The sequence below is a fragment of the Prionailurus bengalensis genome, chromosome E3 (genome assembly GCF_016509475.1).
Source record: "Prionailurus bengalensis isolate Pbe53 chromosome E3, Fcat_Pben_1.1_paternal_pri, whole genome shotgun sequence".
NCBI classification, from domain to species: domain Eukaryota; kingdom Metazoa; phylum Chordata; class Mammalia; order Carnivora; family Felidae; genus Prionailurus; species Prionailurus bengalensis.
This window is the reverse complement of record NC_057357.1, coordinates 20,134,540-20,154,806: the sequence shown is the minus strand read 5'-3', so window position 1 is coordinate 20,154,806 and position 20,267 is coordinate 20,134,540. Positions and strand designations below refer to the sequence as shown.

Genomic DNA, 20,267 nt, shown 5'->3' with positions numbered 1-20,267 from the left:
TTCAAGCCCCACGTCGGGCTCTGTGCTGACAGTGGGGAGCCTGCCTGGGATTCTTGCTCTCCCCGCTCTCTCTGCCCTTCCCCCACTCCCTCTCTCTGTCTTTCTCTCTCAAAAATAAAGAAACTGTAAAAAAAAAAAAACATAAACAAAATCCAATTTTTTTTCTCATTTTGTATATTGCCTTTTCACTTTCTTGCTGGTGTCTTTTGATGCATAAAAGTTTTAACTTTTGAAGTAGTCCAATGTATCTATTTTTTCTTTGATGCTTGTGCTTTCGGGGTCATAGCTAAGAAACTACTATATGATCAAGGTCACCAAGAGTTCCACCTGTGTTCTATTTTTAAAGTTTAATAGTTCTCCCTCTTACAGCGCGGTCTTCAATCCATTTTGAGTTAGCTTTCGTATATGGTATGAGATGGGAGTCCAATTTCACGCTATTGCATGTGGATGTCCCATTGTCCCAGCACTGTTGGTTTCAAAGGCTATTTCCCCCCCCCCCCCCCCAGCAAATTGTCTTGGTACCCTTGTCAAATATCACTTGAACACAAACGTGTAAGTTTCTCCCTGGACTTTGAATTCGATTCCATTGATCTATATACAGGTTAATATCATACTCTGTTGATTGGTGTAGTCTTGTAGTAGGCTTTGAAATGGAGAAGTCTGAGTCCTTCAATTTTGTTCTTCTGTTTCAAGATTATTGTGTCTATGCTGGCCCTCCGTGTCTCCATATGAATTTTAAGATCAGCTTTTTAACTTCTGCAAAAGAGCCAGCTGGGCTTTTTATAGGGATAACTTTGAATCCGTCGGTCGTTTGGAGAAGTCATCTTAACAATACTGAGTCTTCCAATGCATGAACGTGGGATAGCCTTCCATTTATTTGGGTCTTCTATCATTCTTTCAACAATGTTTAGTAGTTTTCGGTGTGCAAGTCTTGCACTTTTGTTAAATTTCTATTTCATTCTTTTTGATATTATTGTAAGTGAAATAAATTACTTTCTTTTTTTTTAAATGCATATTTAGTGTTGAAAGAGAGAGAGACAGAACAGGGGAGGGGCAGAGAGAGAGGGAGACACAGAATCCAAAGCAGGCTCCAGGCTCCGACGTGTCAGTACTGAGCCCGACCCAGGGCTCGAACTCGCGAACCACGAGATCGTGACCTGAGCCAAAGTCCAGCGCTTAACCAACTGAGCCACCCAGGAGCCCTGAAGTTACTTTCTTCATCACACATTCAGATTGTTCATTCCTGTTGTACAAAGATACAATTGGTTTTTCATGTTGTATCCTGTTTTTCATCTTGTATCCTGCAACCCTGCTAAACTTATTAGCCCTAATAGTTTTTGTTTGTTTGTTTTGTTTCACTTTGGCTTTTTGGTGTGGATTCTTCAGAATGTATATACAAGATCATGTCATCTGCAAACAGAAATGCTTTACTTCTTCTTTTCCAATCAGGATGACTTTTATTTCTTTCTCTTGGCTGGTTGTCTTGGCTAGAACTTCCCATACGATGTTTAATAGAAATCATGAGAGTGGACATCTTGGTCTCGTTTCTGATCTTACAGGAAAAGCTTTCAGTTTTTCACCATTAAGTATAATGTTAACTGTGGGATTTTAGTAGATCTTTTTTTTTTTTTTTTCATATTGAGCTTGTCTTATTTTTGCGAAGGATTTTCTTTTATATAAAATTCTAGGTTGGCTTTTAGTATGTATTTTTCTTTAAAATTTTAAATAGTTTTCCTATAATGTGTGTAGAGTGTGGGTTTTGTTTGTTTGTTTGATCGTGTTTGTATTTGTCCGTCTTGAGGTTTGTAAGACTTTTCAAATCTTGGATTAATGTCTTTTTCTACTTTTGAAAAATTCTTAACCAATGTCTCTATTGTTGCTTCCGACTTGTTCTGTCTCCTCTATGTTCTAAATCCATGTACGTGGGACCTTTTCGCAATGGATATGTCTCTTTTGCTCTTTTCCGTATTCTTAAACATTCTTTTTCTTTGCAGGCTTCAGTCTGAGTGCTTTCCATTCCAGCTCACCAATCCTCTCTTCTAATGTTACTAATCTGTTGCTAAATTCATTCAATTCTTATAAATTTCGATTAATTGAATTTTCTTAGTGCTGGGGCTTCTACTTTTAAATAGGTGCTGGGGGCGCCTGGGTGGCGCAGTCGGTTAAGCGTCCGACTTCAGCCAGGTCACGATCTCGCGGTCCGGGAGTTCGAGCCCCGCGTCAGGCTCTGGGCTGATGGCTCAGAGCCTGGAGCCTGTTTCCGATTCTGTGTCTCCCTCTCTCTCTGCCCCTCCCCCATTCATGCTCTGTCTCTCTCTGTCCCAAAAATAAATAAACGTTAAAAAAAAAAAATTTTTTTAAATAGGTGCTGTATTTCTGGTGGAATTCCTGAATATCCTCATCTGGGTTCTTTTATTTATTTATTATTATTTTTTTCAACATTTATTTATTTTTGGGACAGAGAGAGACAGAGCATGAACGGGGGAGGGGCAGAGAGAGAGGGAGACACAGAATCGGAAACAGGCTCCAGGCTCTGAGCCATCAGCCCAGAGCCTGACGCGGGGCTCGAACTCCCGGACCGCGAGATCGTGACCCGGCTGAAGTCGGACGCTCAACCGACTGCGCCACCCAGGCACCCCTTCTGGGTTCTTTTAAATCGTGTTAGATAATGCCACTTTCTGAATCGGCCATGTGTCTGTTTCTATTTTCCTCTTGGTTTTTGGTCATTTGGTACTGTTTCCTGGTCTGCCTTGTCAATTTAATTGAATGCTGGACATTGTGCATGAAAAATATAGAGGCTTTGAGTGAAGCTAACTTTTTCCACATAGGTCCTAACTTTCTCCTAGCAGACAGGCAGGTCATTTGGATGCAGTCACAGCTCAACAGGTCCTGACTTTTCCTTATTCCCAAGGTATACCCTTTCCCGAATAACTGGGTATTTACCAGGTCCCATCTTCCTTGTCAGGCCCTGAACTCCAAGACTTCCCTCAGCCTTGTGAAATTGTCAAAATCCCTTCTTCGGTTTTCGGCCTCTTGCCAGATTCTCTCTGCTGCTGGCTCATTTGCAATGACTTGGCAAATAATTTGAGGGGAAATTGCGTGCAGGATCCCAATGCATTTTTTTTGCTCTCTCTCTGGAACCCCGGCCTCTCAACTACTCTCTAACTTGGTCGCTGTCTCTCGTGTCTTCTCACGTTTTTTTCTTGCTTAGTAGCTGTTCTCGACTGTAGGGCTTCCATCTGATAACAGCTACTCCACCGTAGCCAGAAATGGAAGTCCCCCTTCACGTTTTATTTTTGCAAATACGAGATTAACTGACATGTGACCTTTTATGAAACAGTTCGGTCCTACAAAAGGGTGTATCAGATAATAGAGTCAACACCCATGGGAGCTTTGCTCGGTTTCACCAAACTGTTGACACATTTGGATACCACCGCCCCCCCATCCAACCCCTCCTTTTCTACACTATTCAGAGTTTGATGTTTTTTTTTATCGTCCCCTTGAATTTCCTTAAACGGCCAGGACACAGGTATGTTCACCTAAACGATAGAGAGAGCGCTGTTTTACACAGTGTTTTTGTGACAGAGATGGTCTTACATGCATTTCTGCTTATTTTATTTTATCTTCATCATGCATTTTGCTTGCGGGGGTCACTTGCTTTGTTGGTGCCGAGCTACGATTCATGTCCACACGGAGCGATCACACCGCAACTCAGCCTTCCGTTCTCTCGCGGCAGGGTATCCACACTATTGCCCAGACGCGAATGGCCGTCAATAGGTGTTTCCATGACACCGTGTCCTCAGCGCCACGCGATGTTGTCAGACTTTGAATTGCCACCAACCTAGTAAAATTAAACGGCACGTCATTGTGGTTTTCATTTGCATGTCTTTCTTGACTGTGAGGTTAAGCACTTTCTGATCCCATGGCCCCTCCTCCTCCTGCTTCTGATTTCCGACCTCCAAGCTTCTCTACTTCCCTAGAATCTCCTGGAATTCGGCTTTTAGTCTGAACTACTACAACCCCTGAACTCCGAGCCTGGTGGATAAACACCCCTCCAGGGCTCCGGTCCATTCGCATTTTATAGATGAGAACACAGAGAATCAGAGGCGCCAGGAACTTGCCCAAGGACGCACAGCTGGGATCCGGGCGCCCTTCACTCCTCTGTAGGAGACCCCAGCGGTAGGCCCTTCCACAGGGGGTCCCACCGCAGGAGGGCACCTAGGGGACCCTCTGCCCTTCGCTCAGAAAGCACACGGGAGGTTTGGTGTGCACCTGGGGAGAAAGTGCTGTTGTCCCTACGACTCAGCCTGAGCATGAAGACCCACCGAGGGGCAGATTCTGGCGCAGGGAGAGGGCGATGGGACCGGGGAGGAGGCCTTTACCATTCTGGGCTGTTGTTTCCCAAATGGAGGGGCTGATTTTAGGCGTCAAATATCCCTGCACCCCCGAATGAAAGGGTTAGGCCTTTTTCAGTCTTCTTTCGGTCCTCTGATCCGGGAAGTGGTGCGGATCTCAGTGTGGCGCTATGTGGCCCTCGACACCCCTCTGATGCTCTTGAATCCTCCTTTTTGATGGACGCGGGCAGGATGGCCCCACTTGCACGTGTCAGGCGGGAGATGGCATCTCGCTCAAATTCAGTTGCTCTCTTCTGTTTCCCTTGGGTTTAGTTGTACAGCCGAGCAACCATTTTGTTTCAGAAACACCAACAGAACATCTACAAATATGTTGGGCACTGTTCCCGAGGCTTTACAAACACTGAGTAACGTACTTCTCCCAGGGCCCCTCCGAGGTGGGTACGGTTAGGATTGTCTCCATTTCACTGATGAGGGCTCTGAGGCCCGGGAAGTCTCCCTGAGGTCACACCGCCTATAAACGGCAGTGCTGGGGTCTGAGCTGAGGCAGGCTGGCCCTGAGCCTGTGTTTTAACCACCGCGGTGACACGGTCTCTCCATTTCATACGAGTTACCTGTTGATTGCAGGGATTCATTTCCTTTCGGGACGTGTTTATTGGAGCCAGAAATGGAAGGCAAGGTAAAGATCATTAGCAAGTAGATAATAGCGCCCGTGAAAACCTTGAAGGCAGTTAAGTGGCAGGCGTTCTGGAACATTCCAAGGAGGCTTCACGGATACAAAGGTAGAGGAAGGGGGCCACGAAGACTGAGTTTAGAGGGTCGGGAGGAGGAAAGGTGTTCAAGGAGAAGACTCAGCACACGAATTCGCCTCATGCAAAGGCAGAGAGGCATGATGGGGCCTCAGGGCTAAGGGGGTGCTGAATAATTCACAGAAGCTGGCCAGTAATTGTAAGAACCCAACACCTTTGTATAGCATTTTACACTCCACGGAGCACTGTCACATCTGTTTTCCACTGACCCGAACTGCCAGGTGCAGTGGGCATGATTGTCCCCCTTTTAGAGATGATAACCGAGGTCAGAGAGAAGAAACACCAGCGATAAGCTGTTATTTGCTCCGAGAGACGCTGGCTTCAGATTCTGGGCCCTTTGCTCTATTCCACTGTATCCAGGTATCTTTGGGGGCAAGCAAGAGAAATATAATTCAACGTGGTTGAGCCAAATAGGGTGTGTTTTTTCTCCAGCTTGTATAAATGAAAAGGCCAGAGGTGGACATCAGATACGGCTGGATCCAGGTCCTCAAATAATGCCATGGGGACTCTGGATTTGTATTTCTCAGGTTTTGAGAAAGTTTCAGGCAGGCTGTCCTTAAGAGGTGATAAAGATTACCAGCTTCCAGGGGCCCCCCGGGTGGCTCAGTCGCTTGAGCGTCCGGCTTCGGCTCGGGTCATGAGCTCGCGGTCCATGGGTTCGAGCCCCGCGTCAGGCTCTGTGCTGACAGCCTGGAGCCTGGAGTCCGCTTCATGTTATGCGTCCCCCGCTCTCTCTGCCCCACCCCTGCTTGTGCTCTGTCTCTCTCTGTCTTTCAAAAAAAAAAAATTAAAAAAAAAAAAAAAGATTACCAGCTTCCAGCAGGCTGGTAAAAACTGAAAAGTTTTTGTCTTCAACACTATTTTATCCGGTTCTATCTTCACGTACGTACAACAGCCAGTGCTCAGCAGCCAACATTATTTTATTTTCACAGCTATGCTATTTATTTTAAGGTGTGTGAGGAAAAAACACAAGAGCTCTGGATATTATTGCTTAGGATGAGTCTGGAGCTAGATTTTTAAAAAAAATTTTATGTATTATTGAGTTTCAAGAGACAAAGAGAGCAAGAGAAGGGCAGAGAGAGAGAGGGAGAGAATCCCAAGCTGGCCCTGTGCTGCCAGGGCAGAGCCCGATGCAGGGCTCGAACCCACGAACCGTGAGATCACCACCTGAGCTGAAACCAAGAGTCAGTTGCTTAACCGACTGAGCCACCCAGGCGCCCCGCTGGAGTTAGATTTTTTTTAAGGGAGCTCATTTATAGAAAACATTAAATAAATGAAGTACGCACGACGTGCAAATATGGCCCACATTTTGAAAGTGAGAAATTTAGGGACCTCTTGGCTAGAGCGTTCCGGGGTCCCTCTACTTTGAATGCTCTAAAGTCTGCATGAGTCACAGCTGTGTGTTGGGTGTTTATGTGTCAGGGGCCACGTCCAGGGCGGTCTGCAAAATGCTGTTTTGAACTCTCACCAGAATCTGGGAAGCAGGCTTTACCGTCTCTCTAGGGCTCAGAGAGGGGAAGTGACCAGCCCAGAGCAACGCAGCTGGTGATCCCAACCTCTCAGTGCGCTTAGCCACTGCCTGCTTGGTGACTCGTTAGGGAGCTCAGAGGGAGCTCTTAGTGGGGCCAGAGTAGGGTGGGGGGAAACCCAGGATGGCGGGGGGAGGGGGTGTCTTCCCAATGTGGGCTCAGGGATCGTGTCTGGAAGAAGCCGCATGTATAGCTCAGCCCCTGCATGGGTCATCCCCCTAGGCTCCCGTTCCAGCTACAGTCCTGACCCCAGGGGCCAGTGTGGATGGGGCTCCCGGGCCTGGGCAGGTGAACCCCGGGGCCTCTGGCTGGCACCTGCTTAAGCAGACACAGAGCTGGGATGCAGCAGGCAAAGTGCCCACAAGAGGCCTGCAGTGCCAGCCTGGTGGGTCGCTCCTCCCGGGCAGGTCCGTGCAGTTCTCCAAAGAGGCCTCTCCGCCGTCTCGTCCGGGTCCCGGAGTCAGGGTGTGGGTCCTCCGGGGGATCCGGCCTGGGTTCCCTGCAAGCTTCCTAGCATACTCACTAACCTGGGCTCTGTGACTGACACAGAGGTCTCGTTCCGGGCTCACCTTATCTTTGGAATCCAGGAGGGCTCTCCTTCGTGGGCTAACCCTTGGATCTGTTATTCAGTAGGGAGCCCGTCTGTGCGGCCAACTAGCATCCACACGGGTGCTTCGTGGAGAACAGGACTCAAGATCTCTGCTTGTCAAATACCAGTGTCCCCTCCCCTGGGAGCGTCCACGGGCTCCTCAATCTCTGGCTTCTCCAAGAATCCGAGGCAAGGCTTCCAAGGGAGGGAAAGGACCAGAGACAGGGAGGCTGTTCGGGGTCCCTGGGTCCCCAGCCCTGGGCCCGCCCTCTCACTGTGCGTCTCTTCCAGGATCCCGAGAGCCAGCATGCTGTGTGGCTGGGCGGCCCCTCTGTTCCTGCTGATGCTCCAGGGTGGTGAGTAGGGGCGCCCCCAGGTCTGCGGGTGGGGAGGACCGGGCCAGCCTGTGGGATCCGGGGAATGGCTGGAAGCTCCGGGGCAGGGGCTGTGGTGTCTGCCCGCTTGGGCTGGACCAGCCCGTTCTGTCAAGCTGAACCCATGCAACCGCAGGGCTCCGTTAGCCGGGAGGGGTTGGTGTTGAGTCCCTCGGGCGGCCCGGCTTCTGCAGCAAACAGCTGGGGTCTTCGGGTCCCCCTGAGGGGGTAAGAGACACCTTCGTCTCTGCAGCTGCCACTCCTCGGAGTGAAGAAGTCCTGCCTTTGGGCTAATCTCCTTTTGTCTTGATGGACTGGCTCTCCTGAGAGATGTTTTTCAACAGCCACAGAATCCTCAGCAGGCACGGATGGTCCCCAGTTGGGGGGGAGGAGGGGAGGTGGAGACCAAAGTAGCCAAACCCTGGAAGGCACCCCAGGGGACTAGAGGACGCTGCAGTTCGGAGGGAGAGAAGTCAGAGACCTGCGCTGGGAAAGGCCAGAGGTTAGACTTGGAGGCACAGCCGGGGCTGAGAGATCCAGGAAGCCTTCCCGGAGGAGGCGGGACGCGACATCCAGGCTCAACAGCGGGGCTGGACTGGAAGCAGGGTCCCTCGGCCGCTGCTCTGCTGACTCTGAATTTCTCTCTGGTTTTTACCGAAAGACCCAGAGCTTCAAATAGTTTCTTCAGGAAACAGATGTCTGCCTCTTTTATTTTCCTCTTCTGAGTGACCAGCACCCGTGCTAGGTCACCCGCCAGGGGGCCAACGCCCCGTGGGTGCAAATAATAATCCCTCACTGCATACTGGGTGCCGGGAATCACCTCACCGCCCCGTGCAGTCCATGCTGCCCGGACACCCGGTTCTCACTTGAGGACACCAAGGCTCAGAGAGGTTGAGGGATAGGCCCAGAGCCACACAGCCAGGCTGCTGGAACCCTAAGTCTGTCTCATCCCCGTGGGCTTAGCCTCTTTGCTTTGTTGCTTTAACTGAGTGCCCCGGGCAGGCAGCGTGGTCTGTGCTGGTGTGATGCCACCCGCATACTCCCACACCCTCCACGGGGCCAGTGTCCCCAGCTTACAATCAGGGACTCGGAGCAGTCATGAGTCACACGTCCACTTTTCCGGCCTCTCGCGGCCTCCTGCGCGCTTTGCTGACCCGGGGCAGGGGGTGGCCCGGGGGTTGGGCTACCGACCAGGCGACTGGGACCCTGAAAGCACATCCACGCTGGCTTCGTGGCTGCTGTCCCCTCCCCAGTGTCTCATGTTAAGTTTGGGACAAACTTTGTCCCCTGGTGACCTCGAGCCTGGCTGGGAATGGCAGCTCCTCTCCAAGTTCTGGAACCCTGAGGGAGAATAACCAGAGCATAAACAAGGAGTGCATGAACCTGGCCAGCACGGTGGCTTCTGCGGCCCCGGGGTCTAGGCCCTGCCAAGATCAAGACAAAAGAGGTTTTCACCCCCAAGTGTCGGCGCGGGGCCCCTGGGTTCCTCCCCGGGGGTGGGGGGATGCCTCCTCCTAGAGCTGGACTCCCAGCCACAACTCCGCGCCCTTGGTGATGGCCACACGGAGAATTGTGTTGAGGAGGATTCTGAGGCTCGCCCAGGGGAGAGAGTGCCGTGATCGATTAGTAATGTCTGCTGTGCCTGCGGATGTCAGTCGGTAGCTCAGATGAGAATTTCCTTTCCTGGGTGAGCGTCCCCGCGACCCAGACCCAGACCCGGACCCGGACCCAGAGTGGCTGGAGGTGTGGTCCGGTCTCAGAGCCTCCAGGTCTTCATCTGTAAGATGGCAGGGGCAGCCGAAGAAGGGTTTTCTGGCAACAGCCTCCTTGGCTGCAGATCTGGCTTCTGGCCTGAAGTGAGGCCCAGGAAGGGAATGTACCCACCACCCCCTTGGGCCTTCATTAGTGAAGGACAAATAGGAAAATAGCCAAGAATGAATCCGCTTAAAAAGGGGAACAAATTTCTGGTAAATAGCTGGGGGGTTGGGGGCGGGGGAAACAGGACTCTTGGCCCTTGATCTTACGAAACCAAACGAAGCTAAAGGTTATTAGATGTGTTGTCAAACATGTAGGTGCATTTAGGCTACGATTGCACCTACGCCTTTAGAATAAAGGGGAGCGATTCATGTCGGGGGTGGGAGAGCACGAGATCTCCCAACAAAACGGCCCACGTCACTCGGCGGAGGCAGCGGTGTGGCCAGAAGGATGACACGTGTTGGCCAAAGTTTTTGAAGGCTTCTTGGTTTGGGGGGATGTTTTCTTACTCCTTCGACGCCCTTCCGGCCCCACGGAGGTCCGCGCCCTGTCCCGCACCAGCTGCTGTGAAACAGAGGGCTCCTCCTTGTTGGGGGCTTGGGGGCATTTTCCAGCTGTGTTCCCGGTGACCTCACAAATCCCTCTCGCAGGACCTGCGGATTCACCCCTGCGTCTGGGGAGTTCAGGATTTGCCACCGAGAAGGGGACTGGCCAGGAGGGACACAGCGCTGGTGGCTGGACACGGGGCTCAGGGGAGAGAGGGCTGAGGGGGGTGGGGGCCGCTTCGTTTGTTACGTTTCACATTCAGAGCGTCCTGTCTCCATAGCTCGCCTTGAAACTCGGGGGTCACACAAGGGACTCCTAGGTGGCAGGGACCCCCTTCCCCAAGCCCGCATCTCAGTGGCTCCTGGGTTGCCACATTCGTCCTGACCCCGGGATCCCCGCCTCCACTCGCCCTCCAGCCCTCGAGGGGGTGAAGGAGTGAGGCTCCCCTCGACCTCCAGCCCGCCCCCCACCGCGGCCTCTCTCTTCCTAACCTTCCAGCCTGGGGTTGCCTAGACCTCGTCTGCTACACCGATTACTTCAAGACCGTCACCTGCACCCTAGAGACATGGACCGTCCACCCCGGCACGCTCACCCTTACCTGGTAAGTGGCCGGGCCTCGCCGGGCCTCACCGGCCCTGGGACTGCCTGGGTGGAGCGGGACCGCGGGAGACCACAGGCCGAGCTGGACCCACTGTGTGCTGGGCACGTGGCTTAGCAATTAAGATAACAGCCGCCACCTCCGGACGGTCCTGTCAGCAATGTCACCAGCAGCATGTGGTGTAGCCCCAAGAAAGACTGTGAGCCCGGAATCACCGTGCTGGTCTTAGGGACGGCCACACGGGGCCCACCGACGTGTCCGGAGCATGCCCTTGAGAGATGAACGGGGCAGTTCGGTCCAGCTCCAAAGGCCGCACTCTCTCGCCCACGGAAGCCCGATTGTAATTTTGAGACCCGCGGATGACCAGACTCCCACGCGATTTTTTTTTTTTTTTTTTTGAGCCCTCCGTGCCTCCCTGCTCCGTGCTTCCCGTGAATGATCCCTTCCAGTCCTCACGATTATTGCTCCTGTTTTACAAACGAGGACTCCGGGGTTCAGAGAGGTTATGCAACCTGCCCAAGGTCGCACAGCCGGTGACTGGTGGAGCTGGGGTTGAGACGCAGGCCGCTTGATTCCAAAATCCGCGGGGCCCCCGTCCGTCCGTATGATGAAAGAGAAGCTCATTGACGACCTCGTTTAAGAAGGGTGGGACAGAAAAAGCAGGGATTTAGAGCCAAGGAGCAAGGGTGGGGTCAGTGGATAGAAAATTACCAATAGGACGAGGCCAGGGTAAGGGGGTTTCTGGCTAAATGACCTAATAGGGTTCTTGCTGACGGCAGCTCGCGCTGGTCGGGTGTCGCCCAGGGGGATGGTGGGAAGTGAGGAGCCTCGTCAGACATCCAGGGCGGGGGGATTCTGGCTCACCTGACTTAGCAGGAGTCTTGCCATAATTAATGCTACACCCCTGCAGGCCCTGGGGGGCTCAGCAGAGCGCAAGACCAATGGGGTCCCAGAAGCTCTGCAGTGTGGGAAGTATCTGGGGAGACAGACGATAATCACACAAACAACTGTCAGGCTGCTGTCTGATAACAATGAAAGGGAACGGGAACCTGGGCCACGGGGGTACAGAGCAAGTGACATGGGGGCAGGTGGTCAGGACAGGCCGCTCTGGATGAGGAAGCAGCCGGAGAGCTGGCGAAAGAGCATTCCAGGCAGAGGGCACTGCCCGTGCAAAGGCCCAGAGGGAGGGAGAGCGGCCGAGTTTGAGGAATAGTGAGGAAGTCAGTGTGGCCCGAGCAGAGTGAGTCAGTGTGAGCGAGAATAACAAGCAAAGAAGGTAAGAGGTGGGCAGAGGCCAGAGCAGATGTTTCTATTCTAAGAAATATTTAGCAAAGAACAGAGTCCACACGTCCCTATTGGCCCCGAAGGGTGGTCATGTTCAGAGCCTGAAGGTGTAGGCAGGGAAACAAGTATCTGCCGAACTCCTATGCACACTTCAAGACCCATTGTTTATTGCCCAGTGGGAGTTAAAAAGCCAGAGCATTCCCGCCCCCCCCCAGCCCCATTCTCCACAGCCTCCCTGGAAATTCACCCAGAGCAGGGGGTGAGGTTCATTTGGCCCTTAGCCTCCTTCCCGTAGGACAGTGATCCAGTTGATGGAATCGACAGGGACAGATTTAGGCTCAGTCTAGGCAAGCTGAGAGTTGCTGCCCTATGTGAGATGGTGAGTTCCCGGTTCCTTGGAGGCATGCAAGCCAAGCCTGGAGACAGCCCATCGGGGATGCTGCAGGGGAAGGAATACCTTCCCTGGGAAAGTGTTGGTAGACCAGGTGACCCCCAGCCTTGCCTCAAATCCCGCCCAGCCCCAAGATTCGGGGCCTCTGCCCTGGCCCTGTGCACTGAGCCCCGCTGGCTTCCAGCCATGATTGGCTGCTCTGTCCTTGAAGGCAAGACCTATACGGAGAACTAGTGGACGAGGTCACCTCCTGCAGCCTCCGCCGGTCCACCCACAATGCCACACACACAGAGTACACGTGCCACATGGATGTGTTCCACTTCATGGCCGACGACATTTTCAGTGTCAACATGACAGATCAGTCCGGCAATCGCTCCCAGGAGTGTGGCAGCTTTGTCCTGGCTAAGAGCAGTGAGTATCCCTCGGGACCCGGAGCACAGGTCCCCCTGCCCCCCGGGCCGGCCCTCCCCCATCATCGAAACCAACCTGTCCTGTGTCCTTATTGCTCTTAGAGTTTGTTCTGCATATGTGAAGTCGTGTTGGGTTGATAACCAGGTTTGGGCCTTAACCAGAGAGAGGCAGCAGAGGCACGAAATGGGCCTGGCCCGGGGCCCAGGACCTGCCTGTAGGTGACCTTGGACTTGTTCACTCTTTATAGAATGAGGGCCCTTTAAATCCCAACTCTCTGGGATTCTGCCCCCATCATGAGGCAAGCGGGGGAGACTGTCACAAGGGAAAAACTTCCCTGAGATTTCTCCCATTTATGGGGCCCAGAATTTCCCTCCACCCTGCAGGAAGGGAGGGACCCTGGTGGAAACCGTTGTTTCTATGGGTCCAGAACCGGGTGGGGCGGGGAAGGGCATAGGAAGCAGCTGTGTGCGTGTGCGTGTGTGTGTGCGTGCGCGTGTACCCAAAGTGGAGGGTCCAGGGAGTGAGCGAGAGCCCTGTGCCCAGAGGCGTGCAGACAGACCGCCAAGAGGGACCTGCCCTTGGGAAGGCTCAGCCCCTGAGGTCTGGGAGTTACTGTCCCCAGATTCCCGGCGGTGGGACAAGAAGATAAGAGGCCATCATCATTCACACTCTGGGGGTCCATGTTTGCACCACTTGGCACACAGCGGGTGAGCAAAGCTTCGCACGTATCCAGACGCACCCACACTTGTACACGTGCACACACACACAGTCATAAGTACACCCTCAAATGCACAGATGTCCCCCCAACCCTGGCCTGGACAGCATGGACAGAGACACTGTCTCAGACACGTGCACATGCATGCACACGCGTGTATGTGCATGTCCACACACGCCCATACGGGCACGCACACGCTCATTGGGCCCTCTGGATCTCAGTGTGGCAAGCTCACGGAGCACGGCCACCCTCCGGCCTCTGAGCGAGAGGCAGCAACCCACCTTTCTGGTCCCTTCCTGCGGACCCTGCAAGTTTCATTTGTTGATCTACAAAGATTTCTCAAAGGCACATCCTGCTCCTGCCCTGTCCTGGGAGCCGTGGGCGCGACACTGACCCCGGAGAGGACAACCTAAGCCCGACGCAGCTAAGATCCTGGAGAAGGGGCGGGTGGTGCCTCTGCTCCTGTACGGAAGTGATCGCTTTTGTCATTAGCATTAATTCATATTAACGATCGCACGTTAGCATCAATTAATATTAACGATGGCTCATTAGCATCGATGCTAATGGAGAATCTTTGGGCTCCTCAGGGAAGCTGGAGCTAAGAGCAAATGATGTCATCGTTTAGAACGGAACTGATGTCATCGTCTAGGCACGGGTGCCTCTGGCTCACATGTTGCTTGGCAAGGTTTTGGATTAGTGGCTCCTTCAGGGCTTGAGAGAGCTTTTCCCCGTCTGGGATTCCAGGTTGTCCTTCTCTGGCCACCCGGGTCTGCAGTCCTGCCCAGCCCGAGTGATGGCATCTCCCTTTACACTGGGAGGGCCCTTTACATGGCCTCAGTCCCCAGATAGGCTTTGCCCACTCCTGTCACCCTCCTGCCCCTGCGGCTGCAGCCCCCGGCTAGTCTAAACCTCCCATTTCCCAGAGGAACAAATTGAGGCCCGGAGACAGGGGCTGTTTCCCCCAGAGTCACTTGGGGTGGGGGGGACACGGATCCCGACCTCACCATCGCCCAGCCGGGGTCGGGGAACTTCTTCCCGCCACCACACCCTCCTCGGCGGCTGCCCAGTCTCACCCCTTCTTATCTTTCTGGCTTTATCCTTTAAGTCAAGCCGTCCCCCCCTTTCAATGTGACCGTGACCTTCTCGGAACATTATAACGTCTCCTGGGACTCCAATCACGATTCCTATCCGCTGAAGGGCAAGCTACAACATGAGCTGCGGTACAGGAGGCAGGGAGACCCCTGGGCGCTGGTGAGGCTCTCGGGGGACAGAGGGGAGGGGAGGCACAGGGCTGAGCAGCCTGGGTGCTGGCGGTGGGGAGGGGGCTCCTAGAGATGGCGTGCCAGAGAGGAAGGGGTTGGCATTTCCCCGGGCTCCACCTTGAGCCCGGTTACAGTAGAGGAAGTTTCAGAGATGGGCGCCATCCGCAACCTTCCCGCTGGGCTTAGAACGGCCACAGTTGAAGAACTCTGGAAGTTTCAATAACCGAGAACGTCCAGTGTGAGAGGGACCATTGTTTCCCAGCTGAAGGTTTCTGGAGGTGTCCTTGTTTAGAATGTTGGAGACATCCCAAATGGCCCTCTCTTCAGAACCATCGCGGCCAAAGACCTCTAGAATCATCCACCCTTCAGAGGGGTCCCAGTTGAAGAATTCCGTACGTGCGGTCATTTGGACGGTCCCCAGGGGAAGACGTCCAGAGGCATCCGTTGCTGGGATGCCTGTGGTTGAAGGCTTCCAGAAATGCCTGCTATTGAGAAGGCCCTCTGTGGGAGAATCCCAAAAGTGCCCACTGGGTAGAGATTCCCGGGAGGGGGCCACCGCTGCTCCTGGGGCGTCCCCAGCCCCTGCGGCGAGGGTCCCCTGCCAGGACAGCTGGGGTCACAGAGAAACAGAACAAGGCGTTGTATGACATGCAAGGTTTAGGCAGTGCCCGTGGCTCCGTGTTGCCCCCACCCTGCAGTGGCCGGGACTCAGGCTGAGCCTGGTCCTTGTAGGGGGGCAGGGACTCTGCAGGAGAGACGTGGACCCTTTCGTGGCAGCTGGTGAAGGGTGCTTCTGCTGCCGGTGGGGGCTGGCCTGGGCTGACCCGGTGCATCCTGTCTCTGTGCCGGCAGAGTCCGGGGAGAAAGCTGGTCTCCGTGGACGCGAGGAGCGTCTCTCTCCTTCCCTTGGAGTTCCGCTTTGACTCGGACTATGAGGTCCAGGTGCGCTCGGGGCCGCAGCCCGGCTCTTCCTTCCAGGGGACGTGGAGCGAATGGAGTGACCCAGTCACCTTTCACACCCTGCCGGAAGGTGGGTAGGACTCCTGTGAGGCATCCGGTTGCTCCTAGTCACTCCATGCTAAGGGCATCTGCCCATTTTGCAGCTGAGAACACGGAGGCTCAGAGAGATGAAGTCGCTTGTCTGGGGCGGGGGTGGGAGCAGGCCGCCAGCCCATCTCACTTCGAGGCACCGGCAGCCTCCAATGCCCCCCCACACCAGCCCCGACCCGTCGACCACCCCCTCCCCCCCCGAGCCCCCTGTGGCCTCCGCTGGAGGTTGGCTCCATTTTACCCAGGGTCTGCTTCCTTCCTAGAGCTAAAGGGAGACGGCCACATCTACCTGCTGTATATCTTCCTGGTCATTGTAGTCATAGTCTTCTTGGGCCTGAAGATCGACCTGCCTTGGAGGTGAGGCCAGGGATTCGGGGAGGCAGGGAGGGGTTCGGCCTCTCTGTGCCCACCCATGGTTGGGGGACACAACCTGTCATCGCGACAGCGATAATGACAGTGACGGAGATAGGAAACGGCTCCTGTTGACTGGGCACGGTGCAGCTGGGGTGCCCACTCACCCCTTCACAGCAGCCCTATGAGCTGGATATTCGGTGACAACCTTCACTGCGCAAATGGGGAAACCGAGGACGCACAGAGCTGTGAAAGAACTTGCCCAAAGCCGCACAGCTCTGAAATAGAGGGGCTGAGCCTGTGCTCCTGACGGTGACGTAGGCTATGATCTCGTCTGGTGAAGTTTAAGCTTTGAGTCCGGGGTTTGGGGGCGGGGGGGTCACGTGGGGCCGCCAGGTGGGGGTGAAAGGTTTCTGCTGAAGGTCGCCACCGATTAACGTTAAAACCTAAACGCCCTTGGCCTTCATGAGTGCTGCTGGCAGAGGCAGGAAATGCAGGTGCCGCGTGCCGAGCCCTGGGCAGGGGATCCGCGCCCCCACAGCCCCCAACCCGCCCCGGGCGCAGTTCAATTCGTTCGTCTTCATCCAGAGGCAGGGAAGCTGGAGGGGGAGAGAGAGCGACACGAATAACAGCGGAGAGCACGGAGCACTGTCTGGCTGCCGGGGAGCCGGGGCGCCGTGCGGGCACCCACCGACCGCTCCTCACTCCCCTGTGGCGTCCCTGGTGGCAGAGGAGGGAGTCGAGGCTCAGAAGGGGCAGCACCAGCCCTGCAGAGAATAAGCAGTCAGGCACTTAAACTCTGGGCACTTTCACGAGACTCCCTGCTCCCATCTTACAGATGTGGCAACTGAGGCCCGGGAGTAGAGGACTGGAAGGGAGGTGCCGGGGTGTGTTTTGGGAGGGGCTGAGTCTCCTGCGGGACAAAGTGGGGGGGGGCACCTGAGCGGGAGGCCGGGCTGCCTTCTGGGGGGCTGGGGAGCTGGGTTCTCACCTTGTCTCTGCCCTCCCAGGCTGTGTAAAGAGTGGGTACAGGTGCCCAGCCCAGAGCAGTTCTTCCAGCCCCTCTACGTGAGCCACAGCGGAGACTTCAGGGTGAGTGCCCTGTCCCCGGGGACAGGCCCCTCGAAACCTCTCGCCCCCTGGGGGCGTACGTGCACCCGCACGCCAGGTGTGTGGGCCCAGAGCCCCCAGGCCCCAGCCAGGCCTCGGTCGCCGCACCTGCAAAGTGCAGGAAATCATTCCGGTGGGGCAGACCTGTTGTAAGAATAACACGACACCGGGCGGCATTTCCCGACCGGGGAGCCCAGCTGGGCCAGGGGGTGGTTGAGCCACAAGCTGGCCTCCTGGGTCTTTTGTCGGGAGCCCTTGACAGTGGGTTCTGGGGAGCCTCTGGCCCTACCTGCAAAACACGCGGATCTCCCGCTGAGCCCCACCCACCCGGCACCCGCTGGCGCCCACGGGGCTCTGTGCCCATTTACCGCTCGACACCCACCCAGCGTGGGAGGGCCCGCCGCACAGAGGATGTGGTGACTGGCGGGGCGGGGGGTGGGGGGGGTGGGGAGGGGAGCAGCCCGCCTCCTCCGTCTGAACCTGGATGTCAGGAAACGCGGACCAGAGCAGTAGCTGAGCCCCTGCTGGCTGGCTGGCACCGCACTGAGCGCTCTCTGCCCCCTGCCCCTTCTGTCTGAGGCTCGGGGTGGGGAAACGGCCTTAGGGAGGCAGGGGAGCGGCCCGGGCTCCCCCCCCTCTCCCCCACGGGAGAGAGACTTTCGTCTCCCCTCTGCACCTGCCCTGAAGCTCGAGCACCTGTTTGGTGCTCCCTCGACCGACCCTCAGGAGCTTCAGAGATAGGAATCCGTTCACTCTTTGCAACAACCCCGTGGGGTCGGTGCCACTGGTAGGTCCGTTTTGCAGAGGAGAAAACTGAGGCACAGAAAGGCCAAAGTAATTTCAAATCAGTCGCGGGGGCCTCAGCCGGGTCCTGAGATGGGTTTTCTGAGGCAGAAGGTGCCCGAACTGGGAGCCCCGGGTCCTCAGGGATTTTCACTCCCCATTGGGTGGGGGCCCTGTGTCATGAGTGGGACCCCCGGCCAGCGAGGGCAGGGGGATTCTCAAAGCTTGGGGGCTGCCGCCTCGGTTTATCATCGCCCCACATCCTTCACCCACTAAGCACACAGAGGCCTTTCCAAGCGGCTTGTCGCTGATTCACTCTGTGCGTTCGTTTAGTTAATAAGCATTGATTAAGCACCTACTGTGTGCGAGGCGCTGTGTGAGCCTCTAGGGACGCAGCTACAACCAGAAGAATCGAGGCTGGTGCCCGAAGCGTCCACACTAGTGGGGACACCAACAGAAAAATGGTCATTATCGAGAAGCGTCCCGGAGGAAGTGAACCGGGGGACCAGGCCACGGCTCTGGCACCCTGGACTCAGGCCCCCCCGCCCCCATGTCCCCGCCACTCAGGAATCTTGGCCCCCGCTACCCAGGCCCTACGTAGGCCCCGGGCCTCTGAACACCAGTGGTCTGGCAGGCCACTGCAGGTGGGGAGACCGAGGCCCGCGGAGGAGGGGACGGTGGTGAGGAGCGTGTCTGGATGGGGCACACCAGGGTTCTGGCCGCCGTCACTCTCTTTATCTACTGGTGTCCCCGTCACTTGCTGTCTCTGTCTGGTCTCTGTGTCTGTTCACACCGTCCTCGCCCGTGTCCCGTCATGACCGGCCCCTTTTCTCTTGTACAGAAATGGGTGGGCACGCCCTTCACTGCCTCCAGCTTGGAGCTGGTGCCCTGGAACCCAGAGGCGCTTTCGTCCCTGGAGACGCACACCGGCTGCCCGCCGCAGGGTGCCAGCAAGGGGCCGGAGCCCACGGAGCTGCCGGAGCCCGCGGACCTGGTGGAGGCGGACGGGGTGCCCGAGCTGGGCTTCTGGGGCCCAGCCCACTCCGTCTTCAGCAGCCTCGGTGGCTCAGCTTACAGCCAGGAGAGGGACCGGCCATACGGCCTCGTGTCCATTGACACGGTGACCGTGGCGGGCAGCGAGGGGCCCTGTGCCTGGTCCTGCACCTGCGGAGATGATGGCTACCCAGCCCTGAACTTGGACGCCAGTCTGGAGCCTGGCTCGAGCACTGGGGACCCGCTCTTGGACACAGAGACCACAGTCCTGTCCTGTGGCTGTGTCTCGACTGGTGGCCTTGGCGGGCCGGACAGCCCTCTGGGCAGCCTCCTCGACAGGCTGAAGCTGCCCCTCAAAGATGAGGCGGGTTGGACCCCGGGGCCTCCCTGGAGCGGCGGGCCACCCCGAGGGGTGCCTGGAAGCGAGGCAGGCTCGCCCCCGGCCGGCCTAGACATGGACACTTTTGACAGCGGCTTCGCGGGCTCTGACTGCGGGAGCCCTGTGGAGTGTGACTTCGCCAGCCCCGGGGACGCAGGGCCCCCCAGGAGCTACCTCCGCCAGTGGGTGGTCATGACCCCTCCACCTGAGGGATCTGGGCCGCAGGCCAGCTAGCGAGGCCGACTGGCCGTCCGGAGCAGGCCGAGCCATTCGGCCCTGAGCCAGAGCTGGGGGCCCCTGGGCCGGAGGGTGAAGCGGCCTGCAACCTCCCGTCCCCCCGACGGGGCCCCCGGGCCCGGTGTTTATGGCGACCCAGGTGCGCACTGCTGTGTCCGTGTGTGACCAGCACAGCTGCCAGAGGGCACGGAGCGTGCCGCGGTGAAGCCACGTGCCCGAGACCACACATGTCTGTGCCCACACGAGGTCCCCGTGTGTACGGATGTGAGAAGCACATGTGTCTGTGACTGTGTGCACGGATGCCAGCCTCGCTCCTCGCCAGACACGTGGGGTGGCCCCAGGTCATGTGCCGAGGGGCTGGTCCAGGGTTACTCACGGCCCTGCCGGGACCAGGCCACTGCCTGCGGCGTCCGAATTCCAGCCCTCCGGATCCGGCCTCCAGGAGCTGCAGGACGTCCATACTGTTCCTCTTCACTTCTCGGGGCGGGGAAGAGGATGGAGGGGGCCCACCGTGATCCTGGGTGTGGGGAGGTTTGGGGGGAGCCTGGTGGGTCAAGATCTGCTTCCTAACTGTGATGCCTCTGGGCTGTGCCGCCTTGGGCCAGCCGCTTCCCCTCTCTGGGCTGGAGTTTCCCGTTTGGACTAGGGTGTGGGGATGCGTGACCCCTCTTGGGGAGAAATGGGTGAGGTCACCCAGGGTACAGGGTGCGACAGAGCAGACCCTCAATAAACTCAGTTTCCTTCCTTCT

At 56.1% G+C, this 20,267-nt stretch overlaps 1 protein-coding gene across 1 annotated transcript in view; it reads left to right on the top strand.

The window, feature by feature from the left end:
* IL21R (interleukin 21 receptor) overlaps positions 1–20,267 on the top strand; it is a 34,819-nt gene extending 14,552 nt beyond the window's left edge. The window contains exons 2-9 of the mRNA XM_043560247.1: positions 7,571–7,635; positions 10,453–10,555; positions 12,439–12,638; positions 14,459–14,604; positions 15,468–15,645; positions 15,929–16,022; positions 17,027–17,108; positions 18,751–20,267. Coding sequence (XP_043416182.1) covers positions 7,587–7,635; positions 10,453–10,555; positions 12,439–12,638; positions 14,459–14,604; positions 15,468–15,645; positions 15,929–16,022; positions 17,027–17,108; positions 18,751–19,515 — 1,617 coding nt within the window. The 5' untranslated portion in view covers positions 7,571–7,586 and the 3' untranslated portion in view covers positions 19,516–20,267. The remainder of the gene's footprint in view (positions 1–7,570; positions 7,636–10,452; positions 10,556–12,438; positions 12,639–14,458; positions 14,605–15,467; positions 15,646–15,928; positions 16,023–17,026; positions 17,109–18,750) is intronic.